General features: G+C 54.5%; 1 protein-coding gene across 2 annotated transcripts in view; it reads left to right on the forward strand.

Moving 5' to 3' along the window:
• Positions 1–23,113, forward strand: part of PAX5 (paired box 5) — a 182,335-nt gene that overhangs the window by 51,697 nt on the left and 107,525 nt on the right. For both annotated transcript variants that reach the window (XM_055141679.1, XM_055141687.1), the window contains one exon: positions 11,042–11,217. In XM_055141679.1, coding sequence (XP_054997654.1) covers positions 11,042–11,217 — 176 coding nt within the window. The remainder of the gene's footprint in view (positions 1–11,041; positions 11,218–23,113) is intronic.

Below are 23,113 nucleotides of genomic sequence, written 5' to 3' on the forward strand. Positions count from 1 at the left end.
ACCGTATCATTGGGTTACTGTGAGGATTAGGTACTCTCCTAGCATATCAGATGCAGTGCCAGGCTGACCCCATTGGGTCCCTGGCACTGCATCTGATCCCCTGAGCACTACCAGGAAGGACCCCTGAGCACTACCAGGAAGGACCCCTGAGCACTAGTGGATGTGATCTGCATCTCCTCAGACCTCCCCATGCCAATGAAAAGATAAGGTACTTAGAACAGTGCTTGGCTCAGAGCAAGCAAACCCCGGAACCCCGGACTATCAAGTGAATCTAGGGAGGCTTCTGGGTTGTTCTCCAGCTCAGGTTCCCAGCACAGACCAGGTTACGCTTGAACGACTGTTCCACCTTCTGTCTCCTACTTGAGACAGGGACTAGAACTAAAATCTCCCCAAGGGGACCCAGAGGTCTGGTGCTCCAGATGAGTTTAGGGTGGGTAGCTGAAGCCTCGTGTCTTCCTGGCTTCAGATCGCCAGCTACCTCTCTGGGGTCCTGAACACAGACCTTTGTGCTCTGTGTCACCTTCACTCTTCCCGAATGTAGACTCGGGGTCCTTCAGGGACACCCCGACCCACACACCTCCACCCCCGTGGGACACACTTGAGGTACCATGACATTCCCGCTGGTTGAACCTGAACGCACTTGGCATTTTTACGGTTTTGCGTCTTCCTTCTTCGAGAAGCAAGATTGAGTGAAACTAATGCTGGAATCATGGTCGTTCCGATGGAATTTTCCTCCGTGCCACTTTGATTTTTCTCAGTCTGCGGCCCTGGTTCAGGATGGAATTGATAAAATCACCTGGAACATCGATTTTGGTTGTGGGTGGCTACGGCACGTTTCCAGCCCTGCCACCAGGCCCTCCAGCACAGGACCCAATTTGACTGGAAGTTTCTAGAAATATCACTGGCCGAATCTTGTCCCGGGTGCCTGGAATCCTCCCCCTTACCTCTCAGTTCCTTGTCCCCTCCCCTCTTCTCGGCGGTCTGGCTAAGAAGGTGCACCCCACTCCTGCCCATCCTCCCCCTGGTTAGCCAACGTGAACCCCCCTAGGCCCACCCAGTGCAGAAGCCCCATGAACTACCTGGAGAATAAATGAAATTTATTGTTTGTCTGAGCTGTCATCTCTGATTGCTGAGGCTTCCTCCGAGCCGAGTCATCTGTCACCCTCTTGTTGAACCTTAATGGACGCTGCCTCCAATCACTCATGGGAGTAGGTAGAATGGAAGCTCTTCGTGGACCCTTTGGGACCAGAGATCACCGTTCTCCCTCTCAAGGGAGTGTCCCCGAGTTCTCTGATTCTGCCAGGGACCATCTTACTGCCAGGTTCTGGGGCCCTTGGGGGTGTGCAACCACCCCTCAAGTCTTAACTCGCTGATTCCCTGTGAATGACCAGTTCAGACCTAGGCCAGCCTCTCCCAGACTTGAGGTGAGGGGGACAGGGGCTGTGACCTCAGGGTGCCCGTCCTCTTGCCAGAGGGGGGAGGATTCATGTGTTCAGAGAGCACTACTCAAGACCCCCCGTACCCTGATGCTGCCCGAGCCTGTGTCCGCACCCTCCCCCAACCTCGCCCTCGCACCCGGACAGTCGCTGCTTCCACAGGTGAGGAAGCTGAGGCATGGCGGAAGGTTTCGGGGGCCTCTCAGATGCCGTAGCTTGGAGAGGCCGAGAGAGGTGCTGGTCCTGCAGCTGCCTCGCTTGGGGGTGCCCAGGCTTCATCCATCCCTCACCCGTCACAGTGCTCAGCATCCCTCTGACCTACTCTGGGATGACGGTGTTCTGCCCTGTGTTTGCTGGCAGCTGTGCTACTGCTCGTTCTCTGCCAGTTTCTGGTTCGTTCTTGTTCTGGCCACACCTGGCGGTGCTCAGGGCTTCCTTCTGGCTCTGCACTCAGGAATCACCCCTGGTGGTGCTCAGGGGACCAGATGGAGCACCCAGGATGGAACCTGGGTCGACTACTTGCAAGGCAAGCACTGAATCATCACTCTGCTGTGGTCTCTGCCAGTTTCTGTGGCTGGGAAGGGGGGGTGGTTTCCAGGGGGCTCAAACACCCTGGAGAAAGGGCGCTTCCCTGTGCTTTTGGACTTGAGGCCAGCTTCGGAGTGGGGGATACTTGCTGGCTGGTGGGCAGCACGGAGGGGAGCCACAGAGAGGATTTTGGGGTTCTTGGGGAGGGGGAAAGCCTGAGAGTTTGATATTGGGTGGCTGACGGGGTGGTTCTGACCAAAGGGCCCCCGCCCGCACCCCCTCATGATGTTTCTGGAGGCGGCTGCTTTGTCTGGAGGAACTTCGGGGAGGATTTCTCCTGGTGGAATTAATGATGCCACCTGCTCACTTCCTGCCAAGCACAGCACGAAGCGATGACAGGGCGTCATCTCTGAATCCTTATGAGGACCCCAGGGATTGTCCTACCTACTGCTGTTCCCAGTTTTTCAGGCAAGGGAAAGAAGGCTTCACTGTGGCATGAAGAGCAAAGGGAGAGGAAGCAGAAGGGTGAAGGCATTTGCCTTGCACCAGTGGAGCCTGGTTCGATCCTGGGCACGGCCTAAGGATCCCTCAGCACCTCCACGAGTGAGCCCTGAGCACTGAGCCAGGAAAGAGCCCCCGAACACCAGCAAGCGTGGCTCTCACCAAGAGCACAGGGAAGTAGGAAGAGAACAAGGTTTGCAGCAAAGGGATGCAGGGGCTCAGTCCCCAGACCTGTCAGCCTCTCCTCGGAGCCCCAAGCCTGTAAAACAGGACTGTGTTATTCTGAGCGTCAGTGGGTTCAAGGATGCAAAGCTAGCTTGGTTCAGCGCCAGGGGTGAAGGCAGTGCACCTGGGAGAAACCGGTGGGCTCCTCCAGGACAAACCCCTGCCCTCTCCCCTCCCCTGACTCTCCTCCCCCGCCTTCCCCAGTTGTACCTCCACACCCCCGGGGACATTCTGGAACTGCTGCTGCCTTTGGCAAACTCCCGCTGCTTCTCAGCTTCTGAGAGCTTGCAAATAGGCACGATCTGCCTTGGCGTGGTGGTGGCAGCTTTATCAATTTCATCCAGCGTCAGTCACGAAGACGATCAGAGGGGACCGACCCCAAGGTCCCAGCCCACTAGTACCACTTTGGAAATGCCCCCTACGCACGCATCCAGTCTTCCTTCCCAGCACCTGGATTCCAGACTCCTGTGGCTGACAGACTGTCTGGCTCTGCTGAGGAGGGGGACAGATCCCGGGGAAGGGAGGATCCTGGTCAAGATATCACGGGGAGGGCCGGGGGTGGGACAGAGGGGGCAGCTGAGTTCTGTGGTGGCAGCGGCAGGCTGGCTGGTTACCAGCCACCAGCATCCTAGCATGGTTTGGAGAAGGTGTCCGTTGGGGTCAGGCGCCCCTGCAGATGGGGTAAGGATGGGATTACAGAATTGTTTGTTTTACAATTTAAAGAAGATGAAGGGAGGGAGCCTGGCGAGCTGGTACTACAGGAAGGGCACTTTCCTTGCACATTGCCCACACGGGCTCGATCCTCAACACCCCAGAGGGTTCCCTGAGCCCCACCAGGAGTGATCCTTGAGAGCAGAGTCAAGAGTAAATCCTGAGTACTGCCAGGTGTGGCTCAAAAACAAAGCAAAAGGAAATTTAAGTGTAAATGTTTGTGTGTGTGTGTGTGTGTGTGTGTGTGTGTGTGTGTCTGCACTCGCGTGCGTGTGTATGTGTTTGTACTGAGGTAGGAAGCATTTTTTTTTCCTCATCTACTTTCTCCCAGAAGCCCCCGGCAGACTCCCTGAATGTGTGGACAAAACCTGCTGGTAGGAGGGACGGTTAGTAGATGGGGCAGTTGCTGAGGGGTGGGACAGATCCCCCGGGAGGTCCCTGATCCTGACATACATAAACAAGCGACATGGGAGAAGTAATGCATATTGATTCTATTCGGTGGACAATATCGAGGTAGCTTGTGGTAGAGAAATGACTGACTCTACTTCTTTGGTCATTGAAGGTGGGGCTGTGTGTTGAGGCCCAGAGAAAGAAGGGAACTTGCCGGGGCTCACACAGTAAGGGCAGAAGAGTTGGGACTAGAACCTGGATCAGCTGGCTCTCAACCCTTGTCTCCGGGGTCAGAGAGAAAGTACAGTGGGAAGGGCTGTACTATTGTAGGTTCTATCCTTGCATCCCATATGGTCCCCTGAGCACCTCCAGGAGTGATTTCTGAGTGCAGAGGGGACCCCTGAGCACTGCTGGGTGTGGCCTAAAAACAACACCCAAAAGGAAATCAACCCTTTTCCCCACTGGGCACTGCCCCCCTGCCCAGTTGTACAGGGCAGCAAATCTGCAAAGGCAGGAGGTTGTGCCTGAGGCCTGGGCTGGGCTCTGGGGTATTTCCAGGAAAGCCAGAGGCCGAGCCAGTGCCTGGCTTCCTTTCCTGGAGCTCCTTGGCTGGGGTTGCACACCACAGGCCACCACGCCAGAAGGGATTATGGAGATTCCTGTTTGTTTTTATTTTTTTTCTCTGCATCCCTTTGAGCATCTGCAGACATAAAAAAACATGATGATTTTCAGAGAAACAAGCCAGAACCCTCGAAGAAAAATGCAAAACCTCTGAATCTGCTATGCTCTGGGAAAAAAAAATGCAATGGGTTTATGATCTTTTAAGATACACAAGAGACAGCTTTCTCCTGACAGATGGGAATCTGAGGCTATTTTGCTTCCTCCCCCTTTGCGTGACCAGACCTGATTGTGTAAAGCTTTTAGCTTCCAAGCCGGGTTGTGAATAACATTGGTTTAACCTGAAATTTAAAGCCAGCATTTCTTTGCTCCTCGAGACGGGGCTTCCTGCCCCTTGCTCCCCTGAAGCTAGCTTCCAGAATGTTAATTCTACGAGCCATGGTTGACTAAGCCCAGCACTGGGTCTATTACATATTATTTGATTTGGAGGAGGAAAAAAGAAAGATTTAAAGATACCATGCCCCCTGTATACCTTTGTCGTCGTGCCCAGGTCTGGCCACATATTTAAGCATACCATTCACACGGCGAGTCCCGGGTTTTCTCCCTGGAATAAAATGCGTCTGAGTAATTCCGTAGCCTATCTGTAAGACCAGGCTCCCTGATGGAGCCAGTTGGCGTCACTGGGCTCTGGTAGGAGATGCTCTGGAGGCTTCTGCGGGAGGCTTAGACCTGAGCCATGCAGGGGACCATTTTCTCGCATTTTTTGTTTTGTTTTTATTTTTGTTTCCCCCCCCCACACCCCGCACTCAGCGGTGCTCAGGGACTATTCCTGGCTCTGTGCTCAGGAGTGACCTCTGGCCACGCTCTGAGGACGACTGGTTATAGTGCCAGGGATCAAATTGGGGTTGGCTGCATGCAAGGGGACTCCTTAGCCCCTGTACTATCTCTCCAGCGCTGGCACTGGACAGCTGGATAAAGCTGGGGGGTTGTCCTTGGGTCACCTGAGCACTGCTCGGGAGTCCTCCACATCCCTTTACTCAAACACATTACAAAAGATGAGGCTTGGGAATGAGGTTTTGCAGACCCAGGTAGATGTTAAGGGCCAGTGAGTTGGGCTCCGGGGTCTGCGCTGGGGATGGTAGTTGTCCTGTGGGTTCTGCTGCATTCTCTGCATGGCTGCATAACCTCTCTACAGCCTCCAGGGGGCGTCTGTCTACCCACCCTGCTTCTTCCCTCCCTCCCTCTGCTTCAGGCCTTTGCACCTTTAGCACCTGGCATGTCCTCTGTGCACCACCCCCACCATACCTGCTGACACTTCGTCTTCTACTTTCAGTCCAAGTATAACTGCCCCAACCCTTCCCCATGAGGTCACATCTGCTTCTTTGTACATGGGCATATTTTCAGACTTTTCTTCTTAGCATTAATCATGAGTTATAAGTCAAGACTTATGACTTATATCTGTTTCTTTTTTTGTTTTGTTTTTGCTTTTTGGGTCACACCTGGAAATACACAGGGGTCACTCCTGGCTCATGCACTCAGGAATTACTCCTGGCGGTGCTCGGGGGACCATATGGGATGCTGGGAATTGAACCCAGGTCGACCACGTGCAAGGCAAATGCCCTACCTGCTGTGCTATCGCTCCAGCCCTGACTTATGTCTGTTTTAATGTCTCATCAGAGTCAGCTGCCCTTGCTCCCAGCTCCACCTCTTCTTTTTATTTTTATATTTTGCAGATGTCTTTTTTTTTGAGTGATTTTCCCTTTCCTTCCCTTTGTTGCCATGATGACCTGGGGACCTGGCTGCGATGGTCACACACGCTGCTGTGGTGCCCACCAGGGGGCGCACTCCCTTAGTTGTAGTGCAGGTGGGTGACTGCGGTGGTCTCACACACGCCCAGCAGGGGGCGCACTCCCTTAGCTGTAGTACAGGTGGGTGATTGACGTGGTCTCACACACACGCCCAGCAGGGGGCGCACTCCTTTAGCTGTAGTGCGGGTGGGGATCTCTGGTGTTTCTTAGTGGGAGCATTTTCTGACCATTTTACTCATGCGTCCGTTTTTTCGGCTGTGGACCTCTCCAGGCTCTCTGTGCTGCCAGGGATCCCAGAGGGTAGAGCTGCCAGACACAAACAGCAGAGCTGTCAGAACCACGCTCCGTGCACGTGGCACCCCCCAAAGTTGAACCTTAAAGCTTGCAAGTTGGTTGCTCCAAGCCTCTAAGCCACCAAGCTGTCCTCTGGGTCTGGCTGCCCTTTCCTACTTGGAAAGAGAGCCCTGTCTTGGTCATCACTGTGTCTCTCCTCTTAAGAAATTACTACTTAGTGTGAAGTTTTATCAGTCGTTGTTGGATGGGGGCTGGGAAGATGGTGCAGTGGGTAAGGCACTTGCCTTGCATGTGGCCAACCCTGGTCGATCCATGGTCCCATATGTAGCCTCCCTTGAGCACTGCCAGTAGTCCACGAGTGGCTCCTGAGCGCGGATGTGGCCCCCCACCCCCAAGAAACATTTGTTGGATGAATGCATAAATGAGGGTGTTTCTGAATGTCCTGAGCCTTGTAAGGAAGAGGCAACTTTCTGCTCTGATAGGGAATAGGTGGAGATGTGGGCTGGGGAGAGAGCCCCAAGAGCCCCCCCAGTCGGGAGTGAGGCCGGCAGAGGGCATGTCCCCATCTGCAGGCCTCCCTGTGGACACTCCGGGCACCTGAACAGCTGGATACTCCCAGACTTCTCCTGGGTGCTGTCCTGATGCTCAGAGGGCCCGAGCAGGAAGCAGCAGGCCGCGTGGGGGGCCCCCTGAGGCCCAGGGCTGTGGGGTGTCTTTAAGGCACAGCCTTTGAGTATCCCCTGAAGTGTGTACTTGGCCATGCATGAACCTCGTGGTGGCGGCCCTTGTTGGCCAGCAGACAGTGACCTGGCCCTCAGCACCCCTGCCTCCTCCGAGCTTCCTCAGTTGGGGTGGATTCTGGCCTTCCGGGTGCTGAGCTGAGAGAGGCGACCATCCTGAGAATCCTGGGGAGGACTGGACTTGAGGTCTCTGTGGGGGGCTGGCAGTTGCGGGTTCCTGGGGGGTTGCCTGGGGGGAGTAGAAGCAGCTCCCTAATTGGGGGCACTGCAGTGGTCAGGGCTGGAGGACCGGAAGGAGCCTTTCTTACCATCTGGGGCCTGGCTGGCAGCGTGGGGCTGAGGATGGGAGGTGGACCTGGAGAACAGAGGGTCTTTTCGAAGGATTGTGGCTCCTGATGGGGGACTGAGGCCAAGGCCCAGTGTTGGCAGGAGTGGCTGAGGCAGCTGGGGGGCTGGGGGAGAGGACCAACTCAACTCTCTCCCTGCATGTGTGTGTCTGTGTGTGTCTGTATTTGTGTAGTGTATCTGTGTGTGTATATGTCTATACTCTTTTTTTTTTTTTTTGCTTTTTGGGTCACACCTGGCGATGCTCAGGAGTTACTCCTGGCTCTGCACTCAGGAATTACCCCTGGCGGTGCTCAGGGGACCATATGGGATGCTGGGAATTGAATCTGGGTCGGCCGAGTGCAAGGAAAACGCCCTACCCGTCGTGCTATTGCTCCAGACCCTGTATATGTCTGTGTTCTTGTATGTGTGCATGCATGTCTGTGTAGTATATGTGCCTCTGTGTGTCTGAGCATATCTCTATGTTGCATGTGTGTGTTGTTTGTGCGTTGTCTGTGTGTCTCTGCATTTGTGTGTGGTGAGAATGTTTCCGTGTGTGTGTGTCTCTGTATGTGTGTGTGCATGGGTCCTGGTGTGTGTCTCTGTGTGGTATATGCCTGGCGTGTGTGTGTGTATGTATGTGTCAAAGGGTCAGTTGGTGGGTGTCACCCTAGGGGAGAACAGTGCTGGGTGCAGACAGGCTCTGAGTCCCCATGTCTGCTAGTCTTGTTCCCTTGTAAGAACGGTGGCCCTGCAGATGGGCTCTGGGGTGATGTCCTGGGGGCAGGAGCGGACACCTGTCACACAGAAGGCCGTGTGTCACTGAGGGCAGAGGGTGGAAATGCAGAGACCCCTGACCCACCACAGTCTCTTGGGTTAGAATTGCCCTGACACCTGGAGCCTGCCCTGGAGAGGATTATGGGGGCCCAGGTCTGACCTGCTGGGGGAAGCCTGGGCAGAGCATGCTGGCATTGAGAAAGAGGTGTGGGGCGGGCCTGTGTGAGGGTGTGTGTGGGCATGTTCACAGCACGACCTTGCCTGGAGCATGTCCCTGGTCAGCCTGGGGTCCTGATGACCACTGGGGAAGGAGGTTGCCTGGGGCCTCCTCAGCACCGCTGGTCTCTCTGTGTTCAGGAGACCCTGGGGCCCTGCTGGCTATTCTGTCCATCAGGCTGTGGGTTCCACATGGGGGCTGGGGATTTAGTGGCGCTGGGGCTGGCCAGTGCCAGGGACTATCCGGGCCACCTCGGCAGTGCTTGGGGAGTCATGTGATGCCAGGGATGGAACTGGGGGCAGCTGAATGCTACCCTGTGATCTCTATCTAGTTCTCATTTTTTAAAGATCAGTAACTCTTAGTATGTTATTCAAAATGTTAGCATCACCATTAGCGTCTTCGCCGAATACTCTTCAAGTATGAATCAGTATAGGGAGTATAGGAATGGGAATTCAGGACTCTCCTTGCCGGTGTGTTCTTGATTAGAAATAATCTTTAAAGTTCTGCAGCAAATTTAAATAAACCTGGGGCTGGAGTGGTAGGACAGTAGGTCGGGCACTTGCCTTGCATGTGGTCAACCTGGGTTTAATCCCCAGCAGCCCCATAATCACACCAGGAGTCATCCCTGAGCTCAAGAGTCAGTAGTAAGCTCTGAGCAACGATGGGAGTGCCAGCCCCCTCCCCCAAAAAACCACTAAGCAAACCCCTGGACTGTGCTGGGGTAGGTGTCCTTGCCCTCTGCTTCTGTCCATCCTGACCCCAGGCTCCCTGTGTGGGGACCCTTGGAACTTGTGCTTCCTCCCACAGTTCTTCAATCCATCAGATTCTGTTTCTAGTCTACATCTGTCCATCCAAATAAATCAAAAGCTCTAGGCCTGCATTTTGATCATCAGCCTAGATTTTTGTCACTACCTAAAAGTAGAAAAGACTTGTAGAATGGTAGCAGGAAATCTGTTCTTGATTTATCTGAAAAAGAGCCTTCCCAGACACACCCCCTCCCCCAATAATCTACCAAGTCATAGCACAAAGGAATACCCTGCTTTTGGATAGCACGGGACTAGTGTGTCTCTGGACACGCACGTAAAATGATGTGCGTAAAGTCTTGTTTTCCTCCTCTAGAAAATCACTGGGGGACACTCCCCATGGAGCATGGGGGCCATGAGGTGCCAGGGGTCAAAGCCAGGACATGCCTCGAGCAAACCGTAGTAAGCCATGTCCCTGACCATCTTCCTTTGTTGTTGTTGTTTGTTGGTTTACTCCTGGCTCTGCACTCAGGAATCACAGAATCACTCCTGGTGATGCTCGAGGGACCATACGGGATGCTGGGGATTGAACCCAGGTCGTGCAAGGCAAGCCCTGTACCCACTGTGCTGTCGCTTTGACTGCAAATCGTGGGAGCCCTGGGGCTCCCCCCTCCCCCCACACACTTTCTCATGTTAAAGGTTGTGTATTGTCTGTACTGGACTGAACCTTATTTCTCTCCTTTTTTTTTCTTTTTGTGCCACACCTGCCTATGCTCAGGGATCACCCCTGGCTGTGTTCAGGGGTCCGTATGCAGTGCCAGGGGTAGAAACAGGGCTGGCTGTGTGCAAGGCAAGCACCTTAACCCTTGCACTCTCTCTCTGGCCCTCACTTCTTTATTTTTTCCATTATCTTTCCACGTCAGTTCGCAGGCGCTCTCCCTCCATCGTGCTCTGCACGCAGAGGATCCCGCATCCCACGCAGCTTCTTCTCACGCGCAGACTCTTAGCTCTTCTGGCCTTGTGCTGCTAGAACTTGAACATACATCACTTCCCGTCCGGATCAGTCTGGCCGTCAAATGAGTTCCCAGGGTGCGGTTGCTCTCTCAGAGGCCTCGTGCACTTGTGGTTGAAGTGAAAGGGCCCATCTCAGTGCTGGAGTGATAGTACAGCGGGCAGGGTGCTTGCCGTGCACACGGCCGACTCGGGTTCCATCCCCGGCATTGCGAATGGTCCCCTGAGCACCGCCAGGAGTGATCCCTGAGCGCAGAGCCAGGAATAAGCCCTGAGCACCGCTGGCTGTGGCCTTCGAGTCAATAAAACCAAAATGGTCTCTGACCGTTGTATGACCAATGACAGACACCCCTAGTCCCCCAAGGCTTATCCGAGTCAGCGTTAGTGGCTAGGGCCCAAGGTTCTGGGTAAGGGCATCTGCCTGGGGACAAAACTGTCCCCCAGGTGCTGGTCCAGGAGAGGCTGTGCTGGGAGTGTCAGACTCAGACAGTTCTGCAGGAAGGGGCCGAGACGTCCCCTCCACTGGGGTCGTGGTGAGGGTCAGTTGGGGCAGTGCCTGCTAGGAGTGGTCAGGCACGCCGCTATATGTGGGCAGTTGGGAGGCCCCGTCAGTTTCCAGTCTTGCCCCGAGACACCGGGTGTGTGCAGGCCCTCGGGCCCCTCTTCCTTACCCCTTGGGTGACCTCCACCCCTTTCTCCTCTCTCCTGCTCCTCGAAGGTATTCAGGAGTCCCCGGTGCCCAACGGCCACTCGCTGCCCGGCAGAGACTTCCTGCGGAAGCAGATGCGGGGGGACCTGTTCACGCAGCAGCAGCTGGAGGTGCTGGACCGCGTGTTCGAGAGGCAGCACTACTCGGACATCTTCTCCACCACGGAGCCCATCAAGCCCGAGCAGGTACGACCCGCCTCCTCATGGTCGAACAGCACCCCCGCCCCCCCACGCAGCCCGGCTGCACCCCCACATCCCAAGGTGCCTGGATGGGGTGCTGGGTCTGCTGGGATGGGGCCTCTCACCGCCCTCAGTCACCCTTGGCCAGACACAGCGTCCACCAAGGAAGGGAGGACCCCAGGTCTGGTGTCCGGTTCTCCATGGCCTGGTGCCTCGGTCCCTCTGGTTCTCGCGGCTGCTCTGCTGTTCCCACGTGGCGTCTTTCCTGGGGTCTAGGCCCAGCATGGGCGATGATCTGGGCTGTTGTCTCTCAGACAGGGTGAAGGTGGGAGCTGGGAGGCCCCGTGTGGCATGGCTCACTCGGGGGGGCTCCTGTGTGTCCCCCGGCATCCGCAGGGCAGCTCTCCTGGCCCGGGGACTGTCTCAGTGCTGGAATTCCAAGTGTCCCCTGGAAGGAGAAGCCTTGAGCAGCAGGAGGGAATCTCACGGGCTTTGCCCAGGAAGACCCTCTGGGGTCTGGGGAGGGGACTGTGAGCCCAGAGTTCCCAGAGAAAATGCCCTGACTTGTTTGTGAAGGCCTGTCCTGGCCCCCTGCCAGGCACGGGCGGCCCGGACGTGCTCCCGGCCTGCGGGGGAGCCTGTCAGCCAGGCAGGCCACAGCCCTGACTAGCAATCCCTTCTCCAGCGGCTCTGAGCACTGGCCTCATGGAACCTCACCAATGTGCTGGTTAAAAGACTCCCAGGGGCTGGAGCGATAGCACAGCGGGTAGGGTATTTGCCTTGCATGCGACCAACCCAGGTTCGAATTCCAGCATCCCATATGGTCCCCCGAGCACTGCCAGGAGTAATTCCTGAGTGCAGAGCCAGGAGTAACCCCTGAGCATTGCTGGGTGTGACCCCCCCCCAAAAAAAAAGAGATTCTCCCAGGGGCCGGAGAGATAGTACAGTGGGTAGGGCGCTGTGCATGCAGCCAACTCAGGTTCTATCCCCGGCATCCCATATGTGCATGACCAGGAGTGATTCCTGAGTGCAGAGCCAGGAGTAACTCCTGAGCACCGCCGGGGGTCCCCCCCAAACCAAAACAAATGAACAAAAAAAAAATTCTTTTCTAAAGACTGCTGGACTTTGTCCATCTGACCCAAAGGTCGAGGGCAGCAGGTTGTGGAGATGGCAGTGTGTGGGCGTGTGTGCAGGGCTCAGAGGCATCCCTCCCCCCACAGCCGCGCACACTCACTCACACCATCAAGCCCCTTTGCACAGAGAGGCAGAGGAGCTCGCAGGAGGCCACAGAGTAAGCCCTGCATTCACCTAGCCAGCACTGGTGAATGTCTGCGCTGTGCCCAGCACGGGCACTAGCAGGAAATTTCTGGACTGACCCTTCGAGTATCTTCAGGTGCCGGGAAGACTCACGGGTTATAAACTGGCCCAGGGTGGTGGGCTCAGCTGGGCCAGCTGTAAGAAGGGGCTGGGACAGGCTCTAACAGTGTAAATCTGGGGCTGAGCCTGTGTGGAAGTTGCTGGGGCTTCCTCACGCAAGATCCTGGTGTGGGTGGGCAGAGCCAGGATTGGGGGCAGGGAGTGTGTTATAGCAAAGGGAATGTGATGGCAGTGCAAAGGCCCTGAGGTCAGGTGCCGGGGCTTTGGGGGAGGGAGCTGGTGGTGTCAGGGATCTGGTCTGCTTTCTCAGCTCTCAGGATTCTGCTCTCTCTCCCGTCTCCCTCGGAGGTGGGCTCATGACATGGACTGGGCAGAGCTGAACCTGAGTGTCCCTTCCGTGGCGTTCAGCCTCTGGTCCCCATCACACTGCGTGGGGCCACAAGTGTGCAGGGTTGGAGCCCCGGGCTTTAGAGAGAAGGGACTTTTCCTGCACTGACGGCCTCTCCCGTGGCTCGGAGCCCCTCTGAGAGGCGGCCGAGGGCTCCTATCACTGAGGGGAAGGACAGAAATGCAATCGGGAGAAGTTCTGTGGATGAGGCCTGTCATCGTCCCCCTAGAATCCAGGGAGGTGGGGGGGGGGAGCCCAAACACCCAGTCTTCCCGCCGTTGGTAAAGTCACCACATAGCAGAACTAGCGAGGCCGGGAAGACGAGCGCTCCCACTCCCCCCGTTTCCCAGGCTGGGGCTCGTCTGAGGTTGCACAGCCAGTGAGTGGTGGTGCGGGAGCGGGTGAAGCCTCTGATCTCGGCACGGGGCCCGTAGGAGCTTCCTTCAGACGTTCAGGGTGAGAGGCCGGGCAGGTCCCCAGGGCTCCCCCGATTTGCACGAAGCTCAGACTCAGACATAGATGGTTTGACTTCGAATGTCCAGAGAGACCGGCCTGCACCTCCGGGCCGCCCTCCCCGGGAGGGATCCAGGGATCACGCTCGCGCGTATCCTTGTTCAGACATTCGGAGCCTCATTCAGCCGACAGATTTCTTGTTGGCTGTGAGCCTGGCCCGGAGCCAGGCGCTCTGGGGAGGGAGGAAGCTTCAGGCTGCCGCTCTGCCTCTCTGGGGCCGTGTGACAGGAATTCAGATGCTCCAGGGCAAGGAAGGGAGAAGGCTCTGTGGGTCCCAGGAAGGGGGGCCTCGCGGCGAGCACGCCAGGGCATGATAAGGGGGCCCGCGCAATGAGGAGGACCCCTGTCGTGGGGCAGGAGGCTCTGCGTGACGAGCTGTGGGTGTTTCTCAGGGCTCTTAGCTGCCCTGTGTCCTTCAGCATGAGGCGGGCTATACGGGGGCCTTTGGGGGAGCGCGTGTGCTGGGCTAATGACTCACTCGGTGCTTCTTGGCTAATTGGCTTCACACCCCCCTCGCTCCCTGTGATCTGTAATGAAGAGAGATGGAGGGTGAGGCCACAGGGCCACTGGGCACGCACACAGGCACTGGACTATGAATGACATCCCCTGTGCCCGGGTCCTACTCACTCCGGACAGAAGGTGACCGAGCAAGAGGGTACGGGCGGGAAGGGGAGACGGGATAAAGGTGCAGGTGCCTTGAGCCCCTTCTGCTGGCTCACGATTCCATCCTTCCCAGCCTTTCTCGATGGACGGTGTCCTGGGACGCTGGCGGGAGCAGGCCGTGGAGATGTGCCAGCCCTGTATCCACATCGGGGCATTTAAAAACTTTTTCTTCTCAGATTGTTCACCCGCCCAAGTTCAGATACAAGGGCTTCTTCTGGGACTTGTTGAGGCATCACTAAGATGGAATTTGATCTCAGGATCTCAGGTGTTCAGTTTGGACCAGACAGTTCCAGGGCCTGTATGTCGCTGGAGGATCGAGAGCCTGTTTTCTGATGGGGCCTTTGGTAGAAAAGCCTGCGTGTCCCTCTAGAGCCTGAGTCGTGCCCTCGGCCTGCCTAGTCATGTCCTACTGTGTCACCAGCCCACTGCCCAGGGGACAATATTCCTTCTTCAAGGCCAGCGCAGCAGGCGCTGTACTGGGTGGGTGGGCCAGGCCGTCGGACCCTCGGAGGGTACCAGAAACCGAGGAAATCCCTAGTCTTGCCAGGGTTGGAAGGGGTTAAACCTTTTCCTCTCTCTCTCTCTCTCTCTCTCTCTCTCTCTCTCCCTCCCTCCCTCTCTCTCTCCTCTCCTCTCTTTCTCTCTTCTCTCTCCCTCCCCTCTCTCTGTCTCTGTCTCTCTCCCCTCCCTCTCTCTCTCTGTCTCTCCTCTCCCTCTCTCTCCTCTGTCCTCTCCTCTCTCTCCCTTCCCTCTCTCTCTCTGTCTCTCCTCTCCCTCTCCTCTGTCCTCTCCTCTCTCTCTCCTCTGTCCTCTCCTCTCTCTCCTCTTCCTCTCTCTCTCCTTTCTCTCTTCTCTCCTCTCTCTCCTCTCCCTCTCTCTTTCCTCTCTCCTCTCCCTTTCTCTCTCTCTCTCTTCTCTCTCTCTCTCTCTCTCTCTCTCCTCTCCTCTCTCTCTCTCTCTGCTCCCGGGGCAGTGGAACGCTTCCTTTTTAAAGCAGTTATTGAAAAAGCAATTCTGTCCCCACATTCGGAGTGAGTAAAAATCCGCTTGGAGAAGAGAGGGAGGGAATAAAAAAAAAAAAGAAACAAGTGTGGGTGGCTGGTGTTCCTGGCGGCGGTGAATCCGTGTCAGTAAAACTCGCCTTGACTTTCTGTCGAGGTGGGGGCGGCCCTCCTCTGGCCGAGCCCCGCCACCGCCGCCGTATTTACTCTCGGCAGACTATTAACCAACACCAGGCTATTAATCTGGCTTTTGAGCCTTCACTAAAGCCCATAAAAGCTCACAGTTGTCAAATGGAGTTCATTTTAATTTCCTTTCAATCACAGTAAATTATTCAGGTGATAAATCAGCTGGAGCAGCCTCCTGGCTGTAATAGAAACCCTAATTCCTGGCTAATTATCCAGCCCATTGCTGCCAACAGATCAATACGGGCGCAAAATGGAACGGGCCCAGGGCCCTCCCTCCCATCGGGCCCAGACAGAAAGACAGCTGGGGAAGGGGCTGTGCCGCTGACCTCCCAGGAAGTTCAAAGGTCACTGGGGTTAAACGGGAGAAGGCCTGTCCCTTGTCTGTTGCAGGCCGCCCGCACTGTCTCCTGCTCTGGTGCGTGGCTCTGCTGTGGCGGGCGGCCCGGTTTATGTTCCTGGGCGTGAATGAGCGTGCCCGGTGGGGGTGGCCTGAGGCACACCCGGGTCCCGCAGGGGCATAGGAGTGGGGGTGTCGGCGCTCGTCTTTCCTTTGGGAGCCACTTTGCCGCTCTCTGGTGGACCTGAAACCACTGGGAGGACAGGGGTAGGGAAGAAAGGGGGTGAGGTGACATCTGTCCAGCAGCTGAGAAAGGGGGAGAGCTTCCTGGAGGAGGGGCCATGGGCAGAACCCAGATGCACGGAGTGGGGAGAGCATGCCGTGGGCGCAGAGGGACACTGATGGACCAAGGCAGGAAGCAAGGCGAGCGGCCATCTGGGAGGTCAGGATTAGGGTGGGAATTTAGGGACATGGGACAGGAGAGACTGGAGGGGAGCCGTGCGAGGACCACTGTGGTTTGGGGGAGCCTGGCCCCAACTTCTCGGTCCCCATGGATGCAGTCTCAGTCTGCACCGGGCCTCCCCTGCTTGGGCCTCTCCTCCTCACACACCCCTGCAGAGAGCCCCAGCATGAAACCTGCAGCCTTCCTTTTTTTAAAAAAAAATTTATTAGTGAATCACCATGAGGTACAGTTACAGACTTACAAACTTTCGTGCTTGCGTTTCAGTCATACAATGACATACAGTCATCCCTCCACCAGTGCCGATTCTCCACCACCAATGGTCCCAGCATCCCTCCCGCCACCCCCACCCCACCCCACCTCTGTGGCAGGATATTCCTGTTTGCTCTCTCTCTCCTTTTGGGTGTTGTGGTTACCTGCAGCCCTTCTTCACCCCTATTCTTCTCTGCCACCCTGGCTCCCTGCGTGCACACAGGCTGGTCACGGCCCCTCACTGGCCCACCTGGCCTGGGCCGCAGGGATGTAGTGGCGCCTTCGTTCTTCCCTTCTTCACGCTCTCACCTCCAGTACCTATTGCCTCTGCTCCGTAGGCCAGATGCTTCCGTCCCACTTCTGAATCCACCATCCCAGGCCCAGCCTTCATCAGCCCACTCTGGCCACCACCTACTGGCCTCCTGTCTGATCTCCCAAATCTATCCGGCTCTAGTCATTATTGTAGCAATAGTTGCTCACTTTTTATTTACTGTTTGTTTAGGGGTTGATTTTGGGTCGCTCCCAGCAGTGCTCAGAGCTTACTCCTGACTCTGTGCTCAGAGATCACTCCTAGCAGTGCTCGGGGACACCCTATATAGTGCTAGCCTGGGTTATCCCACATGCAAGGCAAGCTCCTTTTGAGCTTAAACTCTCTTCATCTTTCATTGATCATTAAAAAAAAATTATAACCCTTTTGTTTTGGGGGTTACATCCCGTGGTTTTCTGGGGCTACTCCCAGAGATTTTGTTGCTCAGGGGTTGCTTCCCGTGGCGGCCGCAGTGCCCCCCGCCCACCCCCATGTGTGCCAGCCCCTTGAGCTCTCTCCCTGACCATTTTCTAGTCCTTGTAGTGTCTGCGTATATGTGACCGTGTGCCTGCCTGCTCCCCCCACCACATTACAAACCCACAGCTCTTTCACTGTACAGACAGGGCAGTTGAGGCTGTGTGAGATGAGCACAGGGACTTAGCCAAATGCGCACACAGGAAGTACAGAGCAAAGATGCAAAGTGCCAGCACCCAGGCTGGTGGCACTGGGTGATCCCTGTCACTGCGCTGTCAGGTGGATTATTGCAGGTGGACAGTTTCCTTGGGCTGAATCTGGCAGCTCAGTGGACACCTTCCCCCCTCACCTCCCCGGGGCACCAAGCATGAGCCAGGCCATGTCACGGCGGTCGTGTGGGGTCATGTGGATGGAGGTCTGGGTGATTGTTGGCCTGTTCCACTCTGACCTGCTTTTGCTCCTCTCTCGGTCCTTCCCTCTCCCTGTGGGGCCATGCTCAGCACCGGGGCCTCCTTTGCAAGCACAGCAGAGTTTGCCCATGAGAGATCATCGAACGCTCTCTCCAAGGAGGGATGACAGGAAAAGTTGGGGCTGTTTGACAGGCAGAAGGGAAGACTTTTGCGGGGGTTTGAGCAGAAGAGCAGTCAGGCAAAGGGAACTTGCTAACAGCCCAAACTTTCTAATAATGAAGTGGGTCTCTCTGAGGCCTTGAGCTTCCTGTCACTGGGGCAGGAGAGCAGAGTTTCTCCTTTGCCCCCTGTGCTCTCGGAGGGGAGTTCACTGCAGTGGGGCCTGGGTGTGGGCCCTGTGGGTGAAAGCGCCTACTCTGCTGCATGTTGAAAACTTGATTCTGCTCCACGTGCCGAGGGTCCAGCCGGACTCCCTGCCAGTCACCCCAGGTGAGGGGGAAGAAAGCCCGGATCAGACTCCATTAGCTCAAAGTCAAGTCTCTTGTGGTCTGAAAGAATGAGTCTCAGCCAACGAGATGGTGGGAGAGATGGAAGAAATGGAGGGACTAGGGGCGGCGAGCAGAGGAGCACCCTGGGTGTGTCTGCCTGCTCAGTCTGGGCCCACCTTCTCTCTTGTCTGTGGCATCAGCCAGAAATTGTGGCCCCAGAAGACGCACTATCTCTCCCCTCCTCAGTACCCCTCCTTCCGTCCCCCGTCCACCAGCTCTGGAGCCGGGCAGCCATGAACTGGCCGCTGAGCTCGTGTCTGCCCCAGCTTCCAACTGCAACATGAGAAGCGGAGTAAGCTGGGTGCTCAGGGCCCCCTGGGGACCAGACCCTTCCCCGAGGCCACACTATTGCCCACATTGAGAGGGAGAAGGAATTTTCACAGCCGGCCCTGTGAGGTGCATGCACAGTCCCCAATTGGCTGAGGCAACCCCCCTACTGGGGATGCTGCTGGGACTTCCCCCATGTGGTCAGAAACGCCCCCTGTTCAGCACTCTCACCGCTTAGCCTGAGAAAGCCCCAGACGCTTCAGGCTTTTCTTCCCAGGTATTCCCATTTGAGACTCCAGGAAGATGAGCTACTGCTTGGGAGTGTTGGGTACCCCTGGGAAAAGGACCTCTCCATTGGGAAGGGCTTAGTCTAAAGGAATGTTCCTCATCACCAACTCTTCTTTTTTTTTAAAAAAAATTTTATTTTACTGAATCACTGTGAGATGCAGTTACAAGCTTTCATGTTTGAGTTGCAATCATACGGGTTCAAACACCCAGCTCTCCACCAGTGCACATTCCCCAACTCTTGACAAGAGGATTTCAGCAGTTGGCATCTGTTGTCTCTGAGGAGGGCTTTGGTGTGCAGGGCCTTGGGGGTGTTGAAGGAGGAATGATTCATGTTGGGCGGATGAAAGAAGCAGTTGGGGCTGGGTGGGGCGGGTCTTCCCTATGGTTGGGGCGGGTCTTCCCTATGGTTGGGGCGGGACTTCCCCATGGGTTGGGGCGGGACTTCCCCATCTTTTCCACAGCCCCCAGAGAAGGTGAAAAGATCTCTTCAGGGTCCCTGGGTCCAGATATGTTGGCTGGTGGCCGGAGGGTATGACCTGCAGGTTTTGGCTCCCCAACCCCAAGATCAAGAGGACGTTGACAGTCGATGCAGAATTTGGGACACTCTGCTTTAGGGCAACAGCATTTTCTCCCTTTTCTCTCTGCTCTGAGTCTGTTGATCTAGGGATTCTCTGCAAACCTGAGTTGGTGGCACAAAGCAGGCCAGAGGAGACCCCAGTGAAGTGTCTAGCACCTTCTCTCAGGAATAGGGCTGAGAGAGTGGACCTCTGGGGGAGAGGAACTCTAGAAACAGGGAAGGGCTGGGCTGCCCCAGATGGTAGCAGGTGAGGTCTGGCCTCTTTAAAATCTGAAGTTTGTGGGGCCTGAGTGATGGTGCAATGGGTAGGGCATTGGCCCTGCATGCGGCTGATCTGGGTTTGATCCCCGGCATCCTATATGGTCCCCTGAATACCAGAGCACCATCAGGAGTAATTCCTGTGTGCAGAGTAACCCCTGAGCATTGCTGGATGTAACCCAAAAAGCCCAAAACAAAGAAAACCCATCAAAAAACCCCAAACCCAAAAACCACCCAACAATCTGAAGTCTGAAGCCTGAGGAGCCAGAGACTGACACGTGACCCCAAAGTGCAATGCACCTGCCCCCAGTGGACATGGTCCTGCCAGTGTCCAGCAAGTAGGGATTCCTGTATGTGTGTGGCAGAGCGGGGGCGGGGAGACTGAAACCTGATGGAGGGAGTGGGGAGCAGGAAAAGGTGGTTCTCTTCCAGTAGGGGGAAATGAGGTAGAAACTCCTCCCCAGGAGCAGAAATGGGGTAGAACTCCCTGGACCATAGTCCGCTGAGCCCTGCCAGCAGCGATCTCGGAGATGCTAAGGCAAGATTGAGCCCTCATCAGTCCCCTTGCCTGGGGATGAGGTTCCCACCAGGATTCCTGCTGGAATTCCTGCTTCTGGGGCTCTAGAAGCATAGGGAGCCTCTAGCCGAGCCAGTCCCTCGCGTATCCGTGTGCCATTACTGTGACTGGGCCCCGGAGCTGCCCTGGAGTTGGGGTCCTGGCTGCTGATGCCCACCTCCCATCTTTTCCTGAGCAGCTTTTAAAATATTTTCTGAACATCAGGATGCTCTGAGTATTCTTTTTTTCCTGTGGATCAAGCCAATGGGGCAGGAAGTTGCGGAGGCGGGGGGGGGGGGGGTTGGTTTCCAAGAACGATCATTAGGCCTGTTATGCAAATGGGGGAATATTTGGGGGCGCCCCTGCCCCCACGGAGCAAGTGGTAACAGTGTTAGGAGGGAGTGGGCGTCTGGGCATTTGTGAGGGTCTGTGGGGCTGACGCTTCTCTCTGGGAGCTGCTTTTTTTTTTTTTGCCATGGGGTCAGAGATTGGTGGTGGTGGAGGGGATTGAGATCCATTCCAGCTCTAACATTCTGTGGGAGATAAAACAAATGGAAATCCATCTCTTATTTTACTTTGACTTGTTTATGGTTTTTCCTCCTGTTTGCTCCACTCGTCAATGACAGGTAAATTCTGTGTATGTGGGGCTTAAAGATTACAAGCGAATTGTCACAGAGCTGCCTGGGCCTTGCTGGGATGTTCTTCCAGTCATTTATTTATTCATTCATCCAAGAAATGTTTACAGATATGCCATGACAGTGACACTGCCCACCTGCTCTGTGCCATGTGGCATAAAGTCACAGCAATAAATGCAACCGAGGGGATGTGTGTAAAAGGACTTTCTGGCAGAGATATTCCAAACAGAAATTCCAAATTGTGTAAATATGGACAATTTAGAAGAAAAGAGAGGTCGGAGAATGGTGGTACAGTGGTTAGAGCTCTTGCCTCATATGCGATTAGCCCACATTTAATCCTTGGCACCATAGTCTGTCAAGCCCTGCCAGGAATGATCCCTGAGCACAGAGCCAGGAGTAAGGCCTGAGCACAACTAGGTGTGGCCCTGTAAATCTACCCCCTGTTATTTTTTTAAAAAGAGAGAGTGGCAAAAGATAAAGAATTCGAGTCCTACATTTTGGTTACGCCCCCCTTCCCCACTTTTTATTGATTCACCGTGAGGTACAGTAACAAAACTTTCATGTTTGAGCTTTGATCATACAATCATCAAACACCCATCCCTTCACCAGTGCACATTTTTCACTTTGGTTACCTTCGATATTTCGAGACCAGTCCCACCACCACTCATACCTGCTGAAAAGGCAATGCTAGACAATGTGTTCTGTATTGATATGGATACACTATAATGTTGCGCAGCCTCGAGCGTGCTCTAGGAATTCTAAAATTTTAATAATTGGGGTCTGGAGAGATCGCTGCAGCATGTTGCTTGGGTCCGAGATTCGTTTGTGTGTCTCTGGATCATGGCCGCATGGGAGCTTAAGTAGCTGGTGGCTGTATGTGGGCGTCATCTCAGAGTCCCATGGTAGAGGGGGGAAGGAAAAGGGCCGGCTCCTCCCCTGTCCCATGAGACCTGGCATTTGCTGTCACTGCCACCTGTACCTGGAGCTTTTTGCTGAGTTCTAGAAGATGGCGGCTGCTGGGATTCCTAGGGGGCAGGCGGAGGGACGGCACCTGCCCCCATCTGGAGTGGCGTGTCCAAAGTGGCCTATTGCAAAGTCCAGAGCCATCTCTGCAGCAACTTGCTCGGGTTCGAGATTCATTTGTGTGTCCAGTTTAGTTGCTTTAAAAACACATTGGAAATTGGACTTGTATGATTCAATCATTCACAAAGCTTAAAAATACCTTTATTGTTTTTTTAACAATAAAGGTATTTTTATTATTGTTGTTATTTCACTCTCCAGAATATGGTCCTCTGAGGTGTCTTCAATAGTTTGACTCTATCAGGGGGCTGGAGCGATAGCACGATGGGTAGGGCGTTTGCCTTGCACGGGGCTGACCCGGGTTCGAATCCCAGCATCCCATATGGTCCCCTGAGCACCGCCAGGAGTAATTCCTGAGTGTAGAACCAGGGGTAACCCCTGTGCGTCACTGGGTGTGACCCAAAAAGCAAAAAAAAAAGTTTGATTCTATCAGCAAGAAAATCAAAACAAATAGGGACAAATAAAATTACAAAAGACTTTACTGGATAAAAGAACTTGAGTTAACATAGAAAGACACCCTATTGAATGGGAAAAATATTTGCACACAGTACATCAAATAAAGGGCTGTCATCCAAGATATTTAATAAAACACTCACAAAAGTCAACAACCCAAAACCAATAATCCCACCTAAAAATGGAGGAAGAAGATGAACAGACACTTCCCTGAAGAGGACAAATGAATGGTGACTTGGCTAAGCAAATATATCAGAGTAATGCAAATCGAAACAATAATGAGATATAATCTCAAACCAGTGAGAATGACCAATATAAAAGAGACTGGAAGCAATTAGTGTTGGTAGAGATGTGGTTAGAAAGGACCCTCATTCACTGTTGGTTAGTGTCTTGAAATAAAAATTATAGTAATTATGGGGCTGGAATAATAGTGTAACAGTAGGGTGCTTGCCTTACATGCAGCAGACCTGGGTTTGGTCCCTGTACCTCATATGGTTTTCTGGACCCTCCAGGGGTGATCCCTGAGTGCAGAGCAGGAGTAAACCCTGAGCACAGATGGGGTGGTCCCCCCCACAAACCAAGACAAAACAAAACAAAATTATGGTAATCAAAATTAAATCCATTTAAGGGATCAAATACCAGATAGAACACAGTTCAGTAGAAAATTAGTGATTTGGAAAACAGAGGTGAGGAAATTACCTAACATGCAGTATAGAAAGCCAAAGAGTTGGGAAAACTGAAAGAGAGAGAAAATGGAAAAGCAACATTTTATGAGAAGGTCCAGCTTATGTCTAAGAGTTGCTCTGGGAAAATTAATGGAAAACAAAAGAGAAGGCAATAGTTGAAGAACTATCAATCAAAGGATATGTAGA

The sequence above is a fragment of the Sorex araneus genome, chromosome 1, assembly GCF_027595985.1.
Source record: "Sorex araneus isolate mSorAra2 chromosome 1, mSorAra2.pri, whole genome shotgun sequence".
Taxonomy (NCBI): domain Eukaryota; kingdom Metazoa; phylum Chordata; class Mammalia; order Eulipotyphla; family Soricidae; genus Sorex; species Sorex araneus.